Source organism: Phaseolus vulgaris, chromosome 2, assembly GCF_000499845.2.
Source record: "Phaseolus vulgaris cultivar G19833 chromosome 2, P. vulgaris v2.0, whole genome shotgun sequence".
Classification (NCBI taxonomy): Eukaryota; Viridiplantae; Streptophyta; class Magnoliopsida; order Fabales; family Fabaceae; genus Phaseolus; species Phaseolus vulgaris.
Genome location: NC_023758.2, coordinates 28,079,576 through 28,100,658, shown reverse-complemented (window position 1 = coordinate 28,100,658; position 21,083 = coordinate 28,079,576). Strand labels below are relative to the sequence as shown.

The 21,083-nt window shown below is 32.1% G+C and overlaps 1 protein-coding gene across 5 annotated transcripts; it reads left to right on the top strand.

Moving 5' to 3' along the window:
• Positions 1 to 675: 675 nt before the first annotated feature.
• LOC137811220 (bZIP transcription factor 16) lies at positions 676 to 13,035 on the top strand. 5 transcript variants are annotated; one of them, XM_068612867.1, is made up of 14 exons: positions 684 to 1,096; positions 1,264 to 1,382; positions 1,568 to 1,673; positions 1,762 to 1,818; positions 1,915 to 1,989; positions 4,612 to 4,701; positions 4,786 to 4,845; positions 4,971 to 5,140; positions 5,547 to 5,607; positions 7,845 to 7,887; positions 8,008 to 8,279; positions 12,089 to 12,166; positions 12,257 to 12,382; positions 12,584 to 13,035. In XM_068612867.1, exons 3-14 carry the CDS (start codon positions 1,605 to 1,607, stop codon positions 12,674 to 12,676), a joined length of 1,194 nt encoding a protein of 397 aa, XP_068468968.1. In that variant the 5' UTR covers positions 684 to 1,096; positions 1,264 to 1,382; positions 1,568 to 1,604; the 3' UTR covers positions 12,677 to 13,035. The 5 variants fall into 5 exon arrangements, with proteins under 5 accessions (XP_068468967.1, XP_068468968.1, XP_068468970.1 ...); XM_068612870.1 differs by having other exon boundaries at positions 703 to 1,096; positions 8,008 to 8,219; XM_068612868.1 differs by having other exon boundaries at positions 728 to 1,096; positions 1,274 to 1,382.
• Positions 13,036 to 21,083: the final 8,048 nt, after the last annotated feature.

Here is a 21,083-nt window from a genome sequence, read left to right as displayed (position 1 = left end):
GTTAAAGTTAATCTTCTTGAAAGTTTAGATGCACAAGTTACAAGTTGACTCTCATATATATATATATATTTAAATTTTTCTTTAAATTAATTTTAATTTCTTAAAAAATTAATTCTTTTTTTCGTATTTTTATCATAAGAGATTAAATCAAAATATTCATAAAAAAGATGCTGCTAATTATAATACAATCTTTATAAAACTTTTATTTATTTATGAATTTAGTTATACATAATAAATACTTATATTGTACCTTTAATAAATTAAAAGTATGCACTAGTTTGTAATAAATTATATCTTGACACCACATCCTTAATAGAAAGATATAAGAAATTTAAAAATCTTAAAATGTTTTTGTTAAATAACTTGAAAATACTCTAATTTTTAATTTTAAGGAGATAAATATTTTGGAGTAATACATAAGTTATATTATTTGAGATTAATCATAATAAATGTTTTTAAAACATATAATTACATTTTAGAATTAATTTAAACAAACTATATGGTGATATATTACTATATTAGTAATTAATATTATTTTTAAAAATGTTGAAATATATATACAAAATTAAAGTGATAGATTAATAGAGAAAACAAATTAAAAAAATACTTTAAATAAATATCAATAATGAAAAAAAAGACGAAAAATATAATGCTAAAAAAACAAAAAAATAAGAAGAGAAACTGTGGGCATAGGGAGTAAATGGGGATTTCACAAACTGTGCAAAATGGGAACGAAAATCTCACTGGACAGCGACACCGTACGACGATCCATGGGTTGCTCTCCGTGAACACCCAAAACCAAACAACACAAACATTAACCTTAACCAAACAAACCCTAATTTTTGATCTGCCCCTAATTCATTGTTCCCTTCTCATCCATTTCTAAATTAATTCTAGATCATTTTTTTCTCTGTATTTCCTAAATAAAATTCCCCGAATATCCTTCGTGCTACCCACTAAATCCATTTTTCTTCACAATTTTATTCTGAGCATTTGATTGTCGCTTCTTGCGTTTGTTTTTTGTAATCCTCGGCAGATCAGCTTTTGCTTCTGCTTCTGCTCCAGCTTTGAAGGATCCACAGTCTCTCTCTGAGTGGTAATTTGAAAATTCTCGGCTCGAATTAAATTGAATTGTTCATATTGCTAGCTTTTTGAGATGCATGAATTTCACTTTCTTTCCTTGGTTTTATCTTGGTTTTCTGAGCTCTAGTAATTGTTGCTTTGTCAATTTTGGTGGAGATTAATGCTGTAGTGTTATCTTAGAGTTGAGCAGAACTTGCACCATCTTTGGTTTGGAGATAAGATAACCCAGGGCACCATTAGAAGTTGGATTTTGACCTAGCTTTCCATGGATTGGAAGGGAAAAAAGGATTAGTGCCTTGGTTGGTTCCTATTCTTACAATTGATAATTGGCGATTTAATGATTTTGTAGACTAATTCAATATAAAAATCTTGTGATTCAAGTGTTTTTTCTAACTTGCTCAACTTTACAGTGATTTGGTTGTAAGTTTCGAAGGACAATGGTGTCTTTGAGGCTGTCTTTTAATCAAAGTTATGTTTGGTGCAGGATGGTTTAGTTTATATTTTTAAGACACTGATATTAGATGGGCAGCAGCGAGATGGACAAAACTCCAAAAGAGAAGGAGTCAAAGACGCCACCACCTACGTCACAGGTATAACTTTCTTTATGTTATCTCCATTGATGCTTAATGGTTAGTACATTTGGTGTGATGTGACGGCAAACACTTGTTGTTTTTCCAGGAGCAGTCTTCAACCACGGCTACTGGAACAATTAATCCTGATTGGCCTGGATTCCAGGTTTCTAATGAAACAGTCTTTGTTGGCATTAATGGCATGTCATTTTTATTATTGTCAAGATTGAATTTTGGTTCACCCAGCTTCCTCATTTTCTAGGCATATTCTCCTATACCTCCACACGGTTTCTTGGCATCAAGTCCACAGGCTCACCCTTATATGTGGGGTGTCCAGGTAATTGTTACCTATATTATAAATACCAATCCCGTCTACATGATAATGTTAATGTTTAAAAATCTAAAACCTAACTGGACCATACTTAAGCTGTGGCCAGAGGAAATTTTTTGAAAATAATTTAATATTAACTCCCCCTTCTCTTTGAGCTATTGCTATGATGAAGTTTATAGGGATTTAGATAGGGTAGGCAGAAGAGAGGTGACAATCAAGTGTATAATATGAATTAATATATTAATATATAAAAAATACAAAGCAATAACTTTTATTAGTGCTGATACTAGATTTGTAATTCTAATCGAGTAACAAAACAAATAATGAAATACAATGAAGCTTGAAGATGAATTCTAGGATGTTTTAAATTATGCCATTGTTCATGTAATAATTGTTGGAGATCCCTAATCAACTAGAGATATGGTTAAATTATAGTTTATAAGTGGATACAAACCCCATCTTGCAATCCAATTTTGTGAGGTTGATTAAAGATTAAAGTTCACTTTCTAAGAATAATAATGTTGAGATATTTTCTAGATATTCTAATACTAATTGTTCTCTAGCTAAAGTCTTGAGCTTTTTACAAATGAAACTGTGAAAAGAAAACAGAGAAAGAAATATAAAGTGGTCTTTGTAATGCTGGAGATGTTGGAGATCAGTATAACTGGTAATATAACTTATCAAGGTGGCTGGAGCAATCCTCAGGTTGAAAAGCTGTTGGAGAGTCACATGACCAAAGAAGAAGAGATTTTGTTGGGGGTGATTGTTAGCAGAAATTTTCTGGCTAGTAGTTATACATGGAAAAAACTTTAACTTCTATAACGTACTGTATAAAAACTTTGGAGACCTTAAAAACTTGGAAATATGACCTACAAATCATATTTGGGGCTGGTGAGTCCTGACCAAATCCAATCACCTGAGGAATGGCAGTAAGAAAGTCACCACCCATCAGTACAAAGTCACTGCTGACATGATCATTAGCTGAAAAAGAAGTCACCAACTGGTAGAAAAGTCAGTATAACAAAAACAAACATCCAAAAAGAGCCTAACAGCCAAAACCAGAGATAACCACACAAAGAATTCCAAGAATCAAGCCAAGCCAGCTGAAAATAGCAAATTCTTGATGCATGCAAAACACCAAATTTGAGTGCCAAACACAGCATTGGAGCCCAAAGGGAGCTAAACAAGGTCATGGAGGTGGAAAACAAATGTAATAGTGCCCAGACCAGATGGCGTAAATAAAGGATGTCAAATATGATACAGTAACTTCAAAACAAAGACCTTTAGAGAAAGGGTATCTGGTTGGTCAAGGTGAGACCATATCTGAAGAGAGAATAACAGACCACATGTTAACCAAGATGGTGGCTGATGGAAGGAGGGGTATAGATTTTGGAACAGTGAAATATTGGTTGTGAGTGAGAGCATTGAGCAGGCATCATGGCAAGCCTGCATCAGTAGCAGGTCATCTGCAGCACATTGGAGGGTTGGCTACCATTGACAACTGTGACATGACTGTGAGGGAGAAAGGTTGTTCCAAAAAACATCGCAGAGGATGATAACTGACAGTCACTGAAAATAGCATAACCCTGATGAACTAGGTCATGGAAGATGGTTTTGATGACCATGGTGAAATTATTAGGGTTTTATGTAGGGTACTAGGAAGTATGAGATTTTGGAAGTGAAGAATTGGAAAATCATATGGTTTTGATGTAATAAAAAAATAGTAGGCCCTAATCCCTATTAATTTAAACCAATATTAGATCCCTGATCTTTATTAAACAAGGAAGCAAATCATGAAATATAAAAGATGATCTAAGAAACTCTAAAATACTTTAAGATACAATAATGTTATTATGAGATATTTTGTAGTTATTCTAATCAACAATAATCAGTAAACAGAATGTGGAAGAACATTAATAAAACTAAATTTACCTCATTTTTTAATTGCAGCTAGAAGCTAGAAAATGTATATTCGTGTTTGATCCTGATCATATTCATGAATTAGAAGGGTTTTTATACATTTTTAGTTGTTGGCCTGTGAAGCTGAATTCGCTGTTTACCCTTTTTTGTGTTGTGGCATATCATTTATACTCTGGTAATGACACTGATGATGATGGGCTGGTTAGTGGTAGTGGTCTTTGTTGACTGTTATAATTATTCAGATGGAACACAGCTATGGTAGTGGTGGTTGGTCGCATGTAAAATTGCTGTTTGGTAAATTTATAGTAACTTGAGACTTGCTTATGGTTATGGATAGTATCTCTTGGGAAATACTTGCTTCTCCAATATGCATTTATTGTGATTAATGGTGCTCTGAATTCCTTGCATGTTTAACTTAAGTGAAATTATTCTGTTAAAGTTTTGTGCATCAGGATACTTTATGTTTTAAAAATGGCAGGCTTGAATGTCCTAATTAGGAGTTGACACAAACCATTCTTGCCTCTACAAATGAACTCTGTAGATTTTGGTCCTTGATTGGTCTTCTTTGCTTATTATTTTTTGTTCTTCCTATTGTTCAATACCGTGTCTACTCTACATCAAGTCTACACTTCACTGACAATATGAATTATCTCATTTAAGTTCTATCTTAGTCTTTCTTTGATTCATTAATGAAATTTTTATTTGCAGCAATTTATGCCTCCTTATGGTACTCCACCACATCCATATGTTGCAATGTATCCCCCTGGTGGCATTTATGCTCATCCATCCATGCCTCCGGTATTCTTTGTATAACGGTGCTTTCTTGAAGTCATCACATTGAATCATTAGCTGATCAACTACTTTTGTCTCAAATTTATGCAGGGATCTTATCCTTTTAGCCCATTTGCTATGCCTTCTCCAAATGGCATTGCTGAGGCTTCAGTGAGTTTTCCCCTTCTGTTTTTTATGCTCATTCTCACCTTCTCTTTGTCTCTGTCTTTTCCCTTTTTTGTGCAGAATGTGTCCTTATCCAAGTAAGGAAAAATAATTTATTAGTTTGCATGCAGGGAAACACTCCTGGCAGCATGGAAGCTGATGGTAAGCCTCCTGAGGTGAAGGAAAAATTGCCAATTAAAAGATCAAAAGGAAGTTTGGGTAGTTTGAATATGATCACAGGGAAAAATAATGAACATGGTAAAACAACAGGCACATCTGCTAATGGAATTCATTCAAAGAGGTAAGATGTGTTGTGTTGATCAATCTTGTTGAATTATGTACCCTATTATTTGAATCAAAGCACTCAAAGAAAGGAACAATTTTTACTTCTGAATGTCTAACCTATTGCCAAATTGCTGATTTTAAGATTCTATGCTACATGAAATAATGCATCCATTCTTTTTACGAATATCATGTACTGTCGAGTCGGGATAGAAACAGTAGTCACCCACTTCCCGATTTTGATGTTCCCTACACTGTTATTTGACATAAATAATTTTATCCATGGCTGTATTTTCTTGTAAATAATTCTAAGTATAATATTAGGTTTGGCATTGTTTATATTTCTAAGCCTGTTGAGTATGTTGCCTTGCCATTTGCATTTGCATACGGGTGACTTGTGCTGATAAGAAATATTGGATTTGTAGTGGTGATAGTGCAAGTGAAGGGGAAGGCACCAGTGAAGGAAGTGATGCAAATTCTCAAAATGTAAGTTCTGGGACAGTCCTCTTCAGTTTGCTATGTTGTCAATATGCATCCATTAATATTTAGTTTGCAGTAATTGTACGGTTTAAGGAATATACAATAACCACAACAAAGTTACTGAACTAGGTTACATGGATTGCATGTCATTGGGCTTGATTAAAGACCAAATTCTCTGGGATATTATTCGTTATGGGATTCCTCTTAACAATTTCCTCTAATGTCCTCCTTGGTATTTGCATCTTCTCATTGGACTAAAAGCAATGATATACACTTTTCACCAATGCTTCCAGTGGTCATCTTTACATCTTACAAACTTAACATAATTTTTTTGTCATCTCCTCCAATATCAATACCTCATCAATATTTTCTCATATGTAAATGTACTCATTCTATATCTTGTCCTCTCTAGCATGGTCATACATCCACCTAAAGTTTTAAGGAGGATAAATGTAAAAGTGGTGAAAAGAACATATTACTGAATAGAATACTATAGCTCCTTCTATACTGCCTAAATATAATCCCAGTCCAATTGCTATCCTGACAAGCTTTTATTCTATTATTCTGAATAAGAACTGTAATTTCCCTAATATAGTTGATCTTGTGAGGGCAAAGACAGTCAACAACTTCTGTATTTATTTGTTTTCAAAATTATGGAATATAAGTGGTGAATTGCTGTTTTCAGAAAATGAAGAGAGCTTATGTATTTTATTAAAAGCTTGTTACCAAAGTTTGTGTAAACTACAAGGGGATAAAACTTATGAGTGGCTAGAATGCGGGGAATCAAATTGTATTTACATGAAAAGGTGCACATTCAAAGCTATTTATTTTCAAAGGATTGATCTTGGCCAGATATGAATGCAAAGAATGAGATTTATGTCTGCTTTTTTATTAGCTTGGAAAAAGCATATGATTGAGTGACTTGAGAAGTGTTGTGGAAGGCTTTTGGAAAAGAAAGGTATTCACTTTACTTATGTTTGGGCTATATGAAGACATGTATTGTCGGGTAACTACTAGTATGAGAAGGAACTCATCGAGGTGAGATTAAGGATTTTCCTTATATCTGCTTACTAGAGACGTCAAAATTGTGAGTATACTCACAAATTTGCATGATCTTGTGAGTATGGGAGACCCAAGCAAGCGAGAAACACACACATGGTGAAATAGGGAAGTTGTGCATCATGTTGATCCTGACAGCGTTTGTGCAGCCTCAGGATTTGTTACCCAGTTTGAGTTACCCAACTCTTGTAGTTGGGATCTCCAGGTCAGGTTTGTAGAGACCCACCAAAAAATTAAAAGGACAACCCTTCACCTATGGTTCTCAATTGAAAATGAGAACCAAACTTCTTGTGTAACATGCTATACTCAATTGTGGTCATCATCAACATTGCATTACTATCATTGCCCATCACAATACTCCCATCGTTGTTGTTGGCCATCACAGTGTATTGTTGTTGTCGACCATTGCAATACTTGTGTTGTAGTTGCCAGCCATCTCAACACTCTTGTTATTATTTGTTGGAGATTACACATCGACTAGAATTAAGACTAATTTATAGTATATAAGTGGAGACAATTCTCACCTTACAAGCTGATTTTGTGAGAATGAGTTAAGTTTAAACTTACTTCTTCATACTATTGTTGACGCTCACATCGCCATCAACTAGGCTTGTATCACCATTCATTGCGACTGTCATCATCAACGGTCTCTGTAGATAGTGACAGTAACGGTTGGGGATGCATCAGTCTTCAATGGTTCTGGCTGTTCAATGTTTTTCTTCTTGGTGATCAACATATAACAGCTTAAGACATTTCTCCTTGTTGACTTAGACTTGGGTTGACTATGAGACTATAAGTGGAGTTGGAGTGGGGAGACCAAGGATATTGGAGGATATTATTAAAAGGGGTAAGGTTATTGTATAAAACAACAAAGTATTACCAGGCTCTGTACAAGTTTTTTTTGTTGTAAAACAGCATAAGCCGTGAAGTACCGATGGATGTTCAATTTTATTTCTTGATGTCTATTTATCAGATAAATTATATACGTAATTTATAAATGTCAACCATGTTTAGACATCAGATATTGGGTGAAGAGTATGACTTGGGTGTTGGTCAGATAGCTCATGCTGCTCCTGTTTGTGGGGGCACAATTGACTATTTTTTGAATAATACCCTAAATAAATTCTGTGTTGGGTAATTATTATTATGATGGTATTTTAGTTTTTATTCCTTTTTTTTCATAGGACTCTCAAATGAAATCAGGGGGCAGGCAGGATTCTTTTGAAGGTTTGGCGTGCTTACTTCTTCTGTTTCAATATAGCTTATGACTTTCTGGTGTATTGCCATATGTTAACCTATAATGTTTGCATGCGTCAGCTGAAATGTACCTTCTCTATTGAATTACAGATGAACCATCTCAAAATGGGACTTCAGCATATACTTCTCAAAATGGGGGCATAAGTACGCCAGCTACAGTGGTCAATCAGAATGTGCCTATCATACCTATCTCTGCAGGTGGTGCTCCTGGAGCTGTTCCTGGTCCCACAACAAACTTAAATATAGGAATGGATTATTGGGGTACACCGGCTCCTTCCAACATTCCTGCACTTGGCAGAAAGGTACCATCTACTGCAGTTGCTGGATCACGGGATAGTGTTCAATCACAACTCTGGCTACAGGTTACTTTTGACTACAGACTGATGATATGATGTTTGTTACCTTGATAACATATTAATTAATGTCCTAATTGGGAAGTTCGTGACACTTATTCTCAGGCTGAGATATGCTGAGAATCTTATAGCTTTAATGTATTCTGGAGGTTTGTAGGCTTAAAGTACATTGTGAAAATGATCACTATTTGCAGCATAGTAGTCAATTGTGTGCAATTGCGTTGCAATTACAGGGTGGGAGTGGAGCAGCCCCTTGCTGCTCCCAAGGCACTCGTCATAAAACACATGGATGTCCTGGCTGTTGAGGCTGTTACTGTGCCATTCACAGGGTAAATCATACAAAATTGCAGGCCTCGCTACTGTTCCTCTGTTTGCACTCTCAACACGCAAGGCTCTGCAGCTTTGCCGTTGTTGGACATGGGTTTGCAACCTTTCCTGTGACCTTTGCTGTTGTTGGGCACTATTGCTGTTGCATTCCCTTACTAGTTTGAGGCTGCTCTAGCTAATAGCAGCTGATGGGTTGGGTCAGAATTAGGTTTTCAGTGTTTTTTTACTCTTGTCTGTTTTGAATTGTTGGCCTGTGTCCAACAACTATTTTTTTTGTTTTTGTGTGTAAAACGTGACATAACTATAATAAACTGAATAATAGTAATAAGTGTAATAGTAATAAAAATAAAGTATAATGTATAATAACACAAAACTAAATAATAACAACAATAATAAAAAATATAATAGTATTATAAAATATGAAAAACTACTTAAAGCATACTCTATTAATGTAATAAATAAATTATAATGACAAACCTAATAAAAAATTGTTTGATATAATAAATTAAATAACAATAGTTATAAAAACTAGATAAAAAAATATACAATATAATAAATTAGATAATAATAACAACAAGTTCTAAATAATATAGTAACAAGTAAAAAAATAATATAAAATTAAATATATTTTTTATATAATACAATTATATAGATGCGAAAGTGTAAAAAATTCTGTTTGAACACACACATACACACACACACACACACACACACATATATATATATATATATGTTATATGTATATTGTTAAAAAAAAATCAAAATAGGAATACAGAAAAAGTAAGTATAATAGTGGTCACTCTGCCATCCCACTATAGTGTTTTCTGGAGGTGGCCGCCCCACATTTATCTGCCATCGACTGCTATAATTTGCAGAACGAAAAGGAGATGAAGTTGTAAAATAGAATATGATCTTAAGTTATAGGGTGAAAAATTGCTAAGAATTTGATATTTGTAACTATCTAGCTATGTGCTAATTAGTATTAAGCTTGATAAGGGCATGTGCTGTTAAAGTAACATGATATAGAATAGTCATTCAAAGTTAGTACTGGGCCATTATCAAACAACTGTCAAACCATTTGAAAATATTTAGTTTCACGCTTGAGATGTCTCATCCTCAATATTTGAGAGATGTGTTGGAAATCTACATCTTTTTGAGATATGACTAAATTAAAGTATATAAGTGGGTGGAAACTGGTTTTATAGAGTTGAGTTAAATCTAAACCCGCATTTAGAGAATATCCAATCCAACACATTGTGCTCTATTTTTAACATTCTTTTTATCACCTTTGAAGGAGAATCTGTGTTAGTGGATAAAGTAAAGGCCATATGCTTATTATTTCGTCATTAATAAGTAAATTTATTCTTTTGATTATACACGTTGGTACTTGGGATTTAATTTACAAACACTTTGGTATGTACATGTTTTGGCTCCTAAAGATTGTTCTGTCCCATCCCAACCACCACATAGGTTGAGAAAGTTAGTCTTTTAGTTGTGTCTGTGGGGATACCTAGTCAAAGACCAAAGGTTCTTTCTTTTAGTGATTATACTTTTGTCAATGAAGCATTTATTAAAATTATGTTTCTTTTATATTGTAATAGTTACTTGTTATTTCCTAGCAAAGCCAAATTACTCATTAGCTTGTTTTGGATTACTTAATCTGATGCTACAGACGACCAATTCTTCACTCAGTAGATGCAAACTTGGCATCATTAACACTAGTCTGCTTACCTAAATACTTCATTAAGGCAATTTATCAACATGTAGGAGGGGGTGTTATTAGTTCTTATTCTTTAAACCCTACACTAAATCTTTTTGTCTTTTAGTATGTTGGGTTAGGAAATTTGGTTCAAGAAGTCTGGTAGCTAGATGCACGATTGTCTCTTTACAGGCTATGGTGGTTCATTTGATTATGTAGAGAAGATATACACCTCTTCATTAAAAGATTTTTACTTTGGTTTTACCTTAGGCTCCTATAGTGTTGTAATCTGTTTTGATTGGTACTGGTTCAAAATTATAGAATGATTAAAAACATTCCCCTTGAGTTTACCAGAGTCTGAGATCTCTTCTCAAAACCAATCTTTCAATCAGCAGAAAGCCGATAGTGTTGTCTTTCTATTGCTTTATAGTCCAACCTCTGGCAAACTGCTAGAATTCCAAGTAATCACCACTACTGTTAACGCCCTCACTATAAAAAGATCAGTCCATTTCCTTACCAGTTTGACATGGACAGGTAGAAGGCTGTCCGTTGGTGTGTTTTCTTGGGGCTCAAATATCTGAATTTGTGTCCAACTGTGAAGTTATGTTTGATATTTAGTGTTGGCAGCAGTCCCATAATGGGGCATAGAGCCACTGCATTTTTAAGAAATGATGAACATAGTTAAATTGATTTTTTCCAAATGTTGTTAAAATCACAAGTAAACTCGCATACTCATGATCCTGCGAGTATAGGGTCATTACAAGCTGACAAGGATCGGGCAAGGTCTGGATAGCTGCATGATTGCAAGGTTGCTAGTCAATTCACAGGATCATGAGCTATGTTGATCCTTTCCGTTTTTTGCAGCTAGGGTTTGACCATATGTTGGCTCAATGACCCAACCCAGCCTTAAAATAAAGTCCAACTTGTCCTGCTTCTTCTGCTAGGGTCTCAGAAATGAAACAAAGGAGACTACTGACAACAACGGTGAGTGCATGCCCCCGATGCGATGCTACTGTTGCTGTCAAACAACCATCACTGTCATCATCAAAGGCCAGAGAAGCACTAACGCGGCCGCATTGACACTAGCTTCACTGTTGTCAGCAGTGCAGCAGTCACGACCATAGTTGTTGGTGCATGTATTAAGCATCTATGAATTTATTAGTTATTTTATGAGTAATTTTATGAATTGTGAACCTATTATTAGTTATGTTATGTATTGAATCTTACTACTTATTGTGTTATTTTTATTGTCAATATTATTTTTAATGCATGCACAATACTTGTAACTCTTACGAGTCTGAGTTATGGTCCTTGAGTTACAATTTTTTCTCCCTTCTCATCCTCTTAAGTTCCTCAAGTTTGACTACATTGTTTTTCCCTTGCCACAAAAGTGTTGTCGTTGCACCACCTGTACCTGATTATCATCTTCGCTTGAGTGTTCAGGCATATATAATTGTTTTATCTTAAACTTCGTTCCTCATTGTTTTGTTCTTGTGCCAGCTGCCCTGCCTCATGGCTTGACCATGTTATAATTTTCATAATCGGAATTGCTTTTCATTCAGTTCTTTCCCTGTAATCTCTTTTTTTATATAGAGAATAAATATGTAAACATAGTTTAATGGTTGAACTGCCCATTGCCTTTTGAGACTTCCACCTGGGGGAATACACGTATTTTGGATTGTCTTCGTAAAAGCTTGCAACAATACTGATTTGAATGTTTGGTCTGAGACCTGATTTTGAAGTTTTATTGTTGCTTTATTAGTTTCTTCAATTCTTTTCTGTTAACTTTCAGGATGAAAGAGAGATTAAAAGGCAAAGGCGAAAGCAGTCTAACAGGGAATCTGCTCGCAGATCCAGGTTGCGTAAGCAGGTAATGGAGAGTACCCTCTATAGTGATTTCTTTTCTGGTTGATTGATCACAAATAACATATCCTAACTCCTGTCTGAGCTTTTTCTAAAGGCCGAGTGTGATGAGTTAGCTCAGCGTGCTGAGGCTTTGAAGGAAGAGAATGCCTCTCTCCGGTCAGAAGTAAGTCGAATCAGGAGTGATTATGAGCAGCTACTTTCAGAGAACACTGCTCTCAAGGTAATGCCAGTACCATGTTCTGCATGACCCAGCAAAGAATAGGTTCAGAGTGATAAATTACATATTTGAAGGTTATTCAGTGGAAAACATAGATAGGCCTAGATGGAGTAATATGACTGTTATAACTCAACCTGCATCACTCCTACAATCACTTGACGTTTGAAGATTAGTGGGAAGACTGACCATATTTTTGATCTACAGGAAAGACTTGGGGAACTACCTGCGAATGATCAACATGTGGGTAATGAGGCTCAACAGAATGGACAGACAGAAGGTGTGCAAGGTGGTCATTAGGACCTACCAACCACTGCATGCCACCTTTCATGGAGATAATCTAACTTAATAGCAAGAGCAAGATCTTGTTTCGGATAGCTTGTAGTTCAAATTGTATTAAAGCTGACCATTTATAGTCTTAAGATATGTTTAATGTTATATGATCCTTCATTCCTAATCTGCCTTCATTTTTACTCATTAAAAAACCTGGATTGTATGTAGTGTGTGAATTCTGTGGCATACCTTATCTTTAGCTTAAAAGTTAGTGTTCGCATTAAGCAATATAGTCAATGGACGTGAGTTTGCCCATTATATGATTTTCTGTACAAATTATTTATGGGGAAAATAAAGAAAAGGGAGAATCTCTGAATTCTGTTTCATGACAAGCTTGCTATCTAGTTGAAACGTAGCCTTCTAGATTGTTTTGCAGTGCATGCTTACTGAAACTGCTTTTGTTTGGAGAAATTAAGAAACTTTGAACCGAATTTATTTACGCAGCATGAGAAAGTGAAAGTCCTCAAACAATGGATGTCATACTGCATTGTGGACAGCGATGTCTTTTTGGAGATACAAGGTCTCCCATGTTGTAAGTAATATAATTATAAGTAATACCCCCCACAATGTTTGGTTTGACATTTGAAATCCAAAAAAAGTAATTTAGTTTGGATATGAATTATAGATTTATGTTTGATTTTATCCTATGGGAAGTAAACAGCACTCACAAGTTTACAAACATTGAACCATAGGTCAATTCTTCTTGCGTTTCCATAGGAGAAAAACTCTTGTAAAAATAAAAATTCTCATTTTACTCTTTTTTGGATTGTGAAATCTAAAATCTCAAAGTTATTTTTAGTTTTTGGATGATTTCATCTTCTCCTTTCATTTCACCCCCATCGTATACCATTTGTACGTGCGCTGCAATTTATATATATGTCTGATCTTCTCTTTTTTAATCATGTATTCTCTTGTCACTTTGTACTTTTTCTTGTTTAGTATTTAAATTTTCAAAATAGTACTTATGATTGTTCACCACAATCTATATCTTATATTCTTGCCCATTTTTAATCATGTGTTGTCTTGTCTGTTTGTACTTTTTATAGTTCTATATTTAAATTTTCAAAAAAATACTTTGACGGTTTTAAAAAGAAAAACACCCATTTTAAATATGAAATAATATATATTAATATTTAAATTAAAAAATATGAATATATTAATTATGAAATAGTTTATGTGGGTGACTTCTTTTAATTTTTGGATATTGAGTTATCTTGCTTGAGCTTGGATTTCACATGGAAAACATTCTAAAATTCTTTCTTTTTGTGCAGACTTGGGGATTGGTATTAGTTTATTAAATTCTTTTTAATTGGCAGTTGCTTAAATGTGTTTACATAACACGTGTAACTTGTGAGTTTTTACAAGAATTTTATTTATTTATTTTGAATATAGGTAAATCCTGTCAACATGACATAATTTCTTAATATTAAAATTAGGGCTGGGCAAAAAATCTGGTTTTGTCAAACTGCTCTACTTTTACATTGCTCTAATCCATTAAAAATCCGCATATCTAAATCCAGTTTTTAATTTGATCCACATTTTTATTATATTTTCAAATCAGATATCCATTTTGTTTATATGGATTTTAGAAATTGGAAAATCCAAATTTCTAATCCAAATATTTGAAAGGAGACTCTCACTCCATACCTCTACCCAAACCACTTTTTTATACTTTTTCTCATTTTTGGTTTCCCTCTCTCTCTCTGCACCTCTTATTAATTTTTTGTAATTTTATTTGCTCTCTTTCACACACAATGAAACAACCAAGTCTTATACATTTTTTTTATAATTTTATTTGCTCCAATATTTTATACATAATAAATTAATATAATATTTTCAAATTTGAAGTATTATAGGTAGGTGTATTTTAATGTTAAGAATATATATATTATGTTATGTTTAAATTTTTTAGTATTATTAAATTATAATTTTATTATATTTTCTTAATATTTATAATATTCAACTCTTTTACATGTTATTATATTAATATATTAATATTATGTTAATTTTTAAAAAGTACATGGATTTTGATTTAAAATACAATTTACCTTATTTTTTTATAAAAATATGGATTTGATATAAAATCTAATTTGGATTTGAATTTTCAAATTTTTTTTATAAAAAATATGGATTTGAATTATAAATCTGATTTTTTACTTTTCTTTTCACAAACAATTTTTTTTTCTTCACTTAAATACTGTATAGATTTTCAGTTGTCTTCATGTATATACACTTGAGAGGGACCATATGCAAACAGTAATATACCCAAAATTTTTATCTCAAAATATATTTACATTTAAAGAATATTCTAAGTAAAATATAAATTCAATGGTTGATTTTTTACACTCATTACTTTAACAATAACATAAATTTTTTTTACCAATTTTATGTATAGTTTTGTAATTGTATATAATTACTTTTTCTGTATCACTGAATATTGATTATCTGTAATTTTAATTTTTAGTATTATTAAATTATTATTTTATTATATTTTTTAATATTTATATGATATTAATTTTTTTACATATTTTTATATTAATATTGTTAGTTTTTTTAGAAAATATAAATTTAGTTTGAAAAATAATTTTTTTCATCAAGAGGGTATTCATTTTAGAATTTTGAAAAATAATTTTTTTCTACTGAATTGACATCAGTGAAAAATAATCCCTTTTATACAATTTATTTTAATATTTTAAAAATTAAATAATTTTTATAGCAAAAAAATAAAAAATAGAGAATGTTTTATCTTAATAAAAACAACGGATTAATTTTATATTAAGTTTTTTTTATCAAAATTAAAATATGCATAATACGAAAAATTTAAATTAAACATATTAAAATTATTTAATTTATATTTTATCTAAATAGATATAACTGAAAATAAAATCAGGATAAAAAATTACTCCTAAAATCAAACTTACATATTTAAATATATATTAAATAAATAATAAATGCGTAAATGTAAAAATGTTAAGCTACTATAAAATATTAAAATTAATAACTAATTGAAAACATAAGCTTAACGTTAAAAAAATTAATAATTAATCCTTATCATAAAAAAATTAAATTACATTACATTAATAATTTTTTGATATTATATAAATTTATAAAAAATATGGATTTGGATTTTAGATCCAATCCAAATATTTGGATTTGGATTGATAGAAATCTAAATTGTTTTTACAAAAAATATGGATTTAGATTTTAAATCTGATCCAAATATTTGGATTTGGATTGGATATGGATTGGATTTTTGAAAATCCACTCCATGACCACCCTTAATTAAAATTGTGTAAAACTGAAATAACTTTGTTTTGATAAAGATTAAGTTGTGTGAGAGGATGACATTGTGAAGAAAAAAATTACTTTTATCTTTTTAGGAGTATGAGAACACGAAGTTTGATTAAATATATTATTGGATTTATTGAATTATTAAAATTGGTTAGACAAATATTCACAAGTATTGTTCCTAGAAAAAAACACAAATGTAAGAAATTGTGTTTTGATTCATTAAATTTTTTTGAAATATACAAAACACTTTCGATTGACTCTTCATTAATCAAATATAAGTATATCTTGAAAATCAATAAAGATAACAAAATATTTAAAATAAAAATTATTAACAGATTAATACTACGAGAAGGACTTCAATAGTAAACTAAAGAAAAAAGAAGATCAAATTTAAGTATATAAGGAAAAGAATGACAAACATGTTTTCTTAATTAACATGAATCACAATGCAAAGTCGACCAATGTTTTAAACATGACCCTATTTTTTGTGATTTTGTTAACCTAAGATGTCCCAATTGAACATGAATGATTATTGAAGAGACCATTGATAAACATATTAATTGGCCATGGAAAAAAAAAGATAGTAATGTAATGTGACTTACATTTGATGTCAATCATTGATTTTTTTTTTTAGTTTAAATTTATGTTTGATTTGTCTAATGTAATACTTTAATCATATGAAGAAGTTAACTTGAAAGTAAAAATTGACATAGGAAAAAATGAACGAGGCTGCTAAAGAAGGGAACTTGGAAGACCGAAAGCTAAATTGATGAAAACCTTGTTGGAAACCTACAATAAACTTTCAACAAAAGCAGTGACTTATGTTAGACGGTCTACAACATACAAGAAAGAAAAATTACAAAAGTTAATTAAGAATATAACCAGGAATTGGGGGTTGTTGAATGTTAAATTTGAAACTCATTCCAAAGTAGAAACTCTATAAATAGAAAGATGGAAGAAGTAGAGAGTGTGTGCGGAAGTAGTTTAGTTTAGTTTTTTTGTTTTTTGTTTTTTGTTTCTGACATTTCAATCTTTAGAAAAGTTCTTCATTTTCTTCTATGTTTTCTTTATCTGTGCTCAATGTGTTGTAATCGTTGTTTGGAGTTGAATTTGAATTTGGAAATGGGTAACAACGAAACGAGAATCATGCCAAACAATGTTCTTTGTTAATGATTTTCTTCTTTAAAATATTTATGGGAACTCTATTTTCAATTGAAAGTAGTTTTTCTACAAAAGTGTAAACCGATTGATTGTGTTTTCTTTCGTAACAAATATTCCAAATTTTGGTCTCTTGCAAATTGAAGATGAAGATTACTAACCATAGTTTTTTTTGTCTCATGTTCTTCCCTCCAATTCTAAATTTCGTTTTTCTTGTGTTCGATTTGTTTTAATTCTTCTTTGTTTACATTTTCTTCACTTTACAATTCCCTATTACAAGTTCTATTTGTAAAATCAAAGCATTCAATTTTGACTTTGCTTGATAACCAATGACATATCCACTTATTGTTCTTGCATCTAATTTCTTTTCTTGCGGACTATATATTCTAATTTATGCTTGACATCCCCAAACACATAGGTGTCTCAAAGTGGGTTTCCTACCTATCCACAATTCAAAAGGTTTCTTTTGAACTGCCTTACTAGGAACCCTGTTTAACAGATACATGAAAGTTTTTAAAGCATACTTCCATAACGATACATATACAGATGAATTACTTATCATACTCCTAACCATATCCATTAAGGTTCGATTACGCCTTTTTGACACACCATTTTGTTGTGGTGTACCTGACATTGTGTATTGAGCACAAATACCACGTTTCTAATGGAACTTAGCAAATGGACCAAGGTGTTGTCCCATTTCATCATATTTTCCATGATATTCACCATCTCTATCTGACTTGACAATTTCCAACTTTTTGTCTAATTGTCTTTCCACTTCATTTATATAAACTTTCAAGGCATTCACTGCTTGAGATTTTTCATGCAGTAAATAGACATAACCATAGCATGAAAAATCATCAATAAAGGTGATAAAATACATTTATTTATTGAAAGAATTTACATAAAAATGTCCACATATATCAATGCGTATAGTTTCAAGAAGTTGAGTGCTTTTTGTGACTCCCTTCTTTGAGTGTTTTGTTTGTTTACCTTTAATACAATCCACACATACATTCAAATCAGTAAAATCTAAATTTTGGAATTATTTCATTCTTTACTAATCTTTCCATCCTTTTTATGGAAATATGTCCCAAACGTCCATGCCAAAAGAAAGCAGAACATTCGTTCACTAAACTACGTTTAGTGCCAACATTATGATGCGAGGTCATAAGAGTTTCAGCATATAAATTATCAAGATTCAATTTATATAAACCATCATAAATAGTACCAGATCCAATCAAACAAGTACTCTTATACAAACTTAAACAACCATTCCCAAATTTAAAAGAGTATCCAACAACATCAAGTTTAGACAAAGAAACTAAATTCCTAGAGATACTAGGTACATAAAAAATATCCATCAAGTCTAAATAAAATCTAGTGTCAAGAATTAAAAGTCCTGAAATCTTCCACATAAACTTTCACTCTATTCCCCACAAAGACAGACTTTTAATTTGGTTTTATGGTTCAGATTGAAAGGAATCCTTGCATCATATTAGAAACATGAGTTGTGCATCCGGAATCAATCCACCAAGAATTATGTGGAACTTCAGTTAAGTTTGATTCAAAACATACATAATAAGCATTATGCTTACATTTCTTTTCAAACCAAGTCTTACTTTTCAGACAATCCTTTTGGAAATGTCCAGATTTCCCACAGAAATGACATTTGTCATTTACACGACTCCATCCGACTTCTCTATCAAAAGTTATGACCGTTTGAAGTTTCTTTATGCTAATTTTTGCCAACTCCAAATGTATCACTCTTCTCTTCAATGTCAGGACTCCTCCATCAAATATTCACTAAATGAAGTTCCCACAAACCCTAAACTACTAACTAATCAACACATAGATGCATGCAACGCGTTCAATGTATACAAATCTTATCTAATTCATTATAAAATAAAATCCAAAATTGTCGAGGATCGAACACCCTCGGGCTCAGAATCAACACGTATGTTGCATTCATAAATTTATTAAAAAGAAGTCAAGAATATTAAATTAAATAATAAAAAATAAAAAAATAAAAAATAAAAAACATAAAGAATAAAAAAATAAAGAATATTCAAACACTAACCTGGTGGGAAAAGTGGCGCGGATGAGCAGTGACACGACAGAGCAGAACCAGCACCGCGGAGGATAAAAAACGTGGCGCAACAATACTGTCCTTCCCTTCGATGTAGTGGAAGCACGCTTGCAGTGGAGGGAGGGAGGAAAGGAGTGAGGCGGCACAACCTTAGGGTTGGCCACACAACGCAGAGACGGCGGGAGGCAGAGTGAGAGTTAGGAAGGTGAAGTGAAGTGGAGATAGTGGGATTGTAGCTCGCGGTGGTCGTGAGTGAGGAGTGTTAGTGAAATTGAATGAGAAAAAGAGAGAGTGCAGTGGTGAGGAGTTGAGCCTGAAAGTGAGTGAGAGTGAAAATGAGTTAGGGAAAGAGAGAGTGGGCTAGGCGAGATTCTTTTTTTTGGCTGCGATACACATAATTAACATTCTCACTTTGTATCCAAATTAACGACAGTTCCCGCTTGAACCGTCATTAAAAACACCGATAATTTGCAAAAAAGTAAAAAACTGCCACCGCCTCTCTTATTACGATTGTTCTTTACGAACCGTCTTTATAAAAAGTCGTAAATTACGTATTTTGTACTAATGACAACTTCCTTTGTAGAGACAAGATCCGTTTCTATTCTTTTCCGATCTCCATCAGATTAGGTTTTCATTAGGTAATAATATATATATATATATATATATATATATATATATATATACTTTTAATTCAATGTCATTTGCATTTTTTACATTGCCCTGTTTTACGTTTTCAGTAATTTACATTTCTTGCACTTTAGTTTCTCCGCATTTTAAGTTTCAACACTTTAGTTTTCTGCAATTTACGTTTCCACTCATTTATGTATTTTCTACTATATATGTTTTTGTTCATTTTCACTTCACGTCAGATGATTTGTTAAGCGATAACACTCAATTTTTTTGATAAGTGACGTGAGGGTCATTTACGAAGGTCATAAATTTCATTGAACTTGTTTCTTTTTTTGTTAAGCAATCATCAAACGAACTAGCATGCGATTGCAGACTCGATGTTATGACAGTTGCGTCTTACTGATTTTGTTCTTCACTTCTCTTTTCATTTGCATTACCTTTTATTTTCATGTCCTTACCTTCATATTGTTTATTTTTTCGTCTGCATATTTAGGTTCACTAGAGAGTTTATCATACGATCATCTGCAAACAATCTAGTGTTAGATTTACTGCAATTTTCATTTGGCTATAGTTTTGTTTAAATCTCAATTTCTTTCCCCTTTGTAACTGAAAGATTGTATATAATAAGTTTTGTGCATGTGATGTTGTTTTTGGATTCGATCTAAGTTGACCTACACTACATTAAGGGAACTTCATTTTAAGGAAGTATCACTTCGTCTGTAAATAGTTGAGAGGAGTTCAAACATGGTATAATTTACAATATTCTTCTTAGTTTACTTACTCTTTTCATTTAAACTTCAAAATTACAAAATCACCCATGAGTGAGGATTGTTAATTAAATGAGGTGTAAGTCCGCATCTTTTTCGTTTTTCATTGTCTATATGCTTTCCCTTACACCTTATTAGAAAGTTATCCTTCTCTTCATCTTACCCTTGTACATACTATTCTTCAAAAAAAAAAAAAACGTTATATCCTCCTTTTATAATCCATACAGAAATCCAACTTCATTTTCTTATAAGAAAATGTTAAATAAAAATAAATGCATCAAATTTCATGAAACTATAAAATGCATTTAATACCAACCTTCTAAACTAATGTACAATGGAAAATTTTATTATTATTTTTTGGACTAATAAACAAAAGTTTGTATTTTTTTAATAAATAAATTAAAAAAATACGTGTATTTTGGCATCTTATATAACCCTT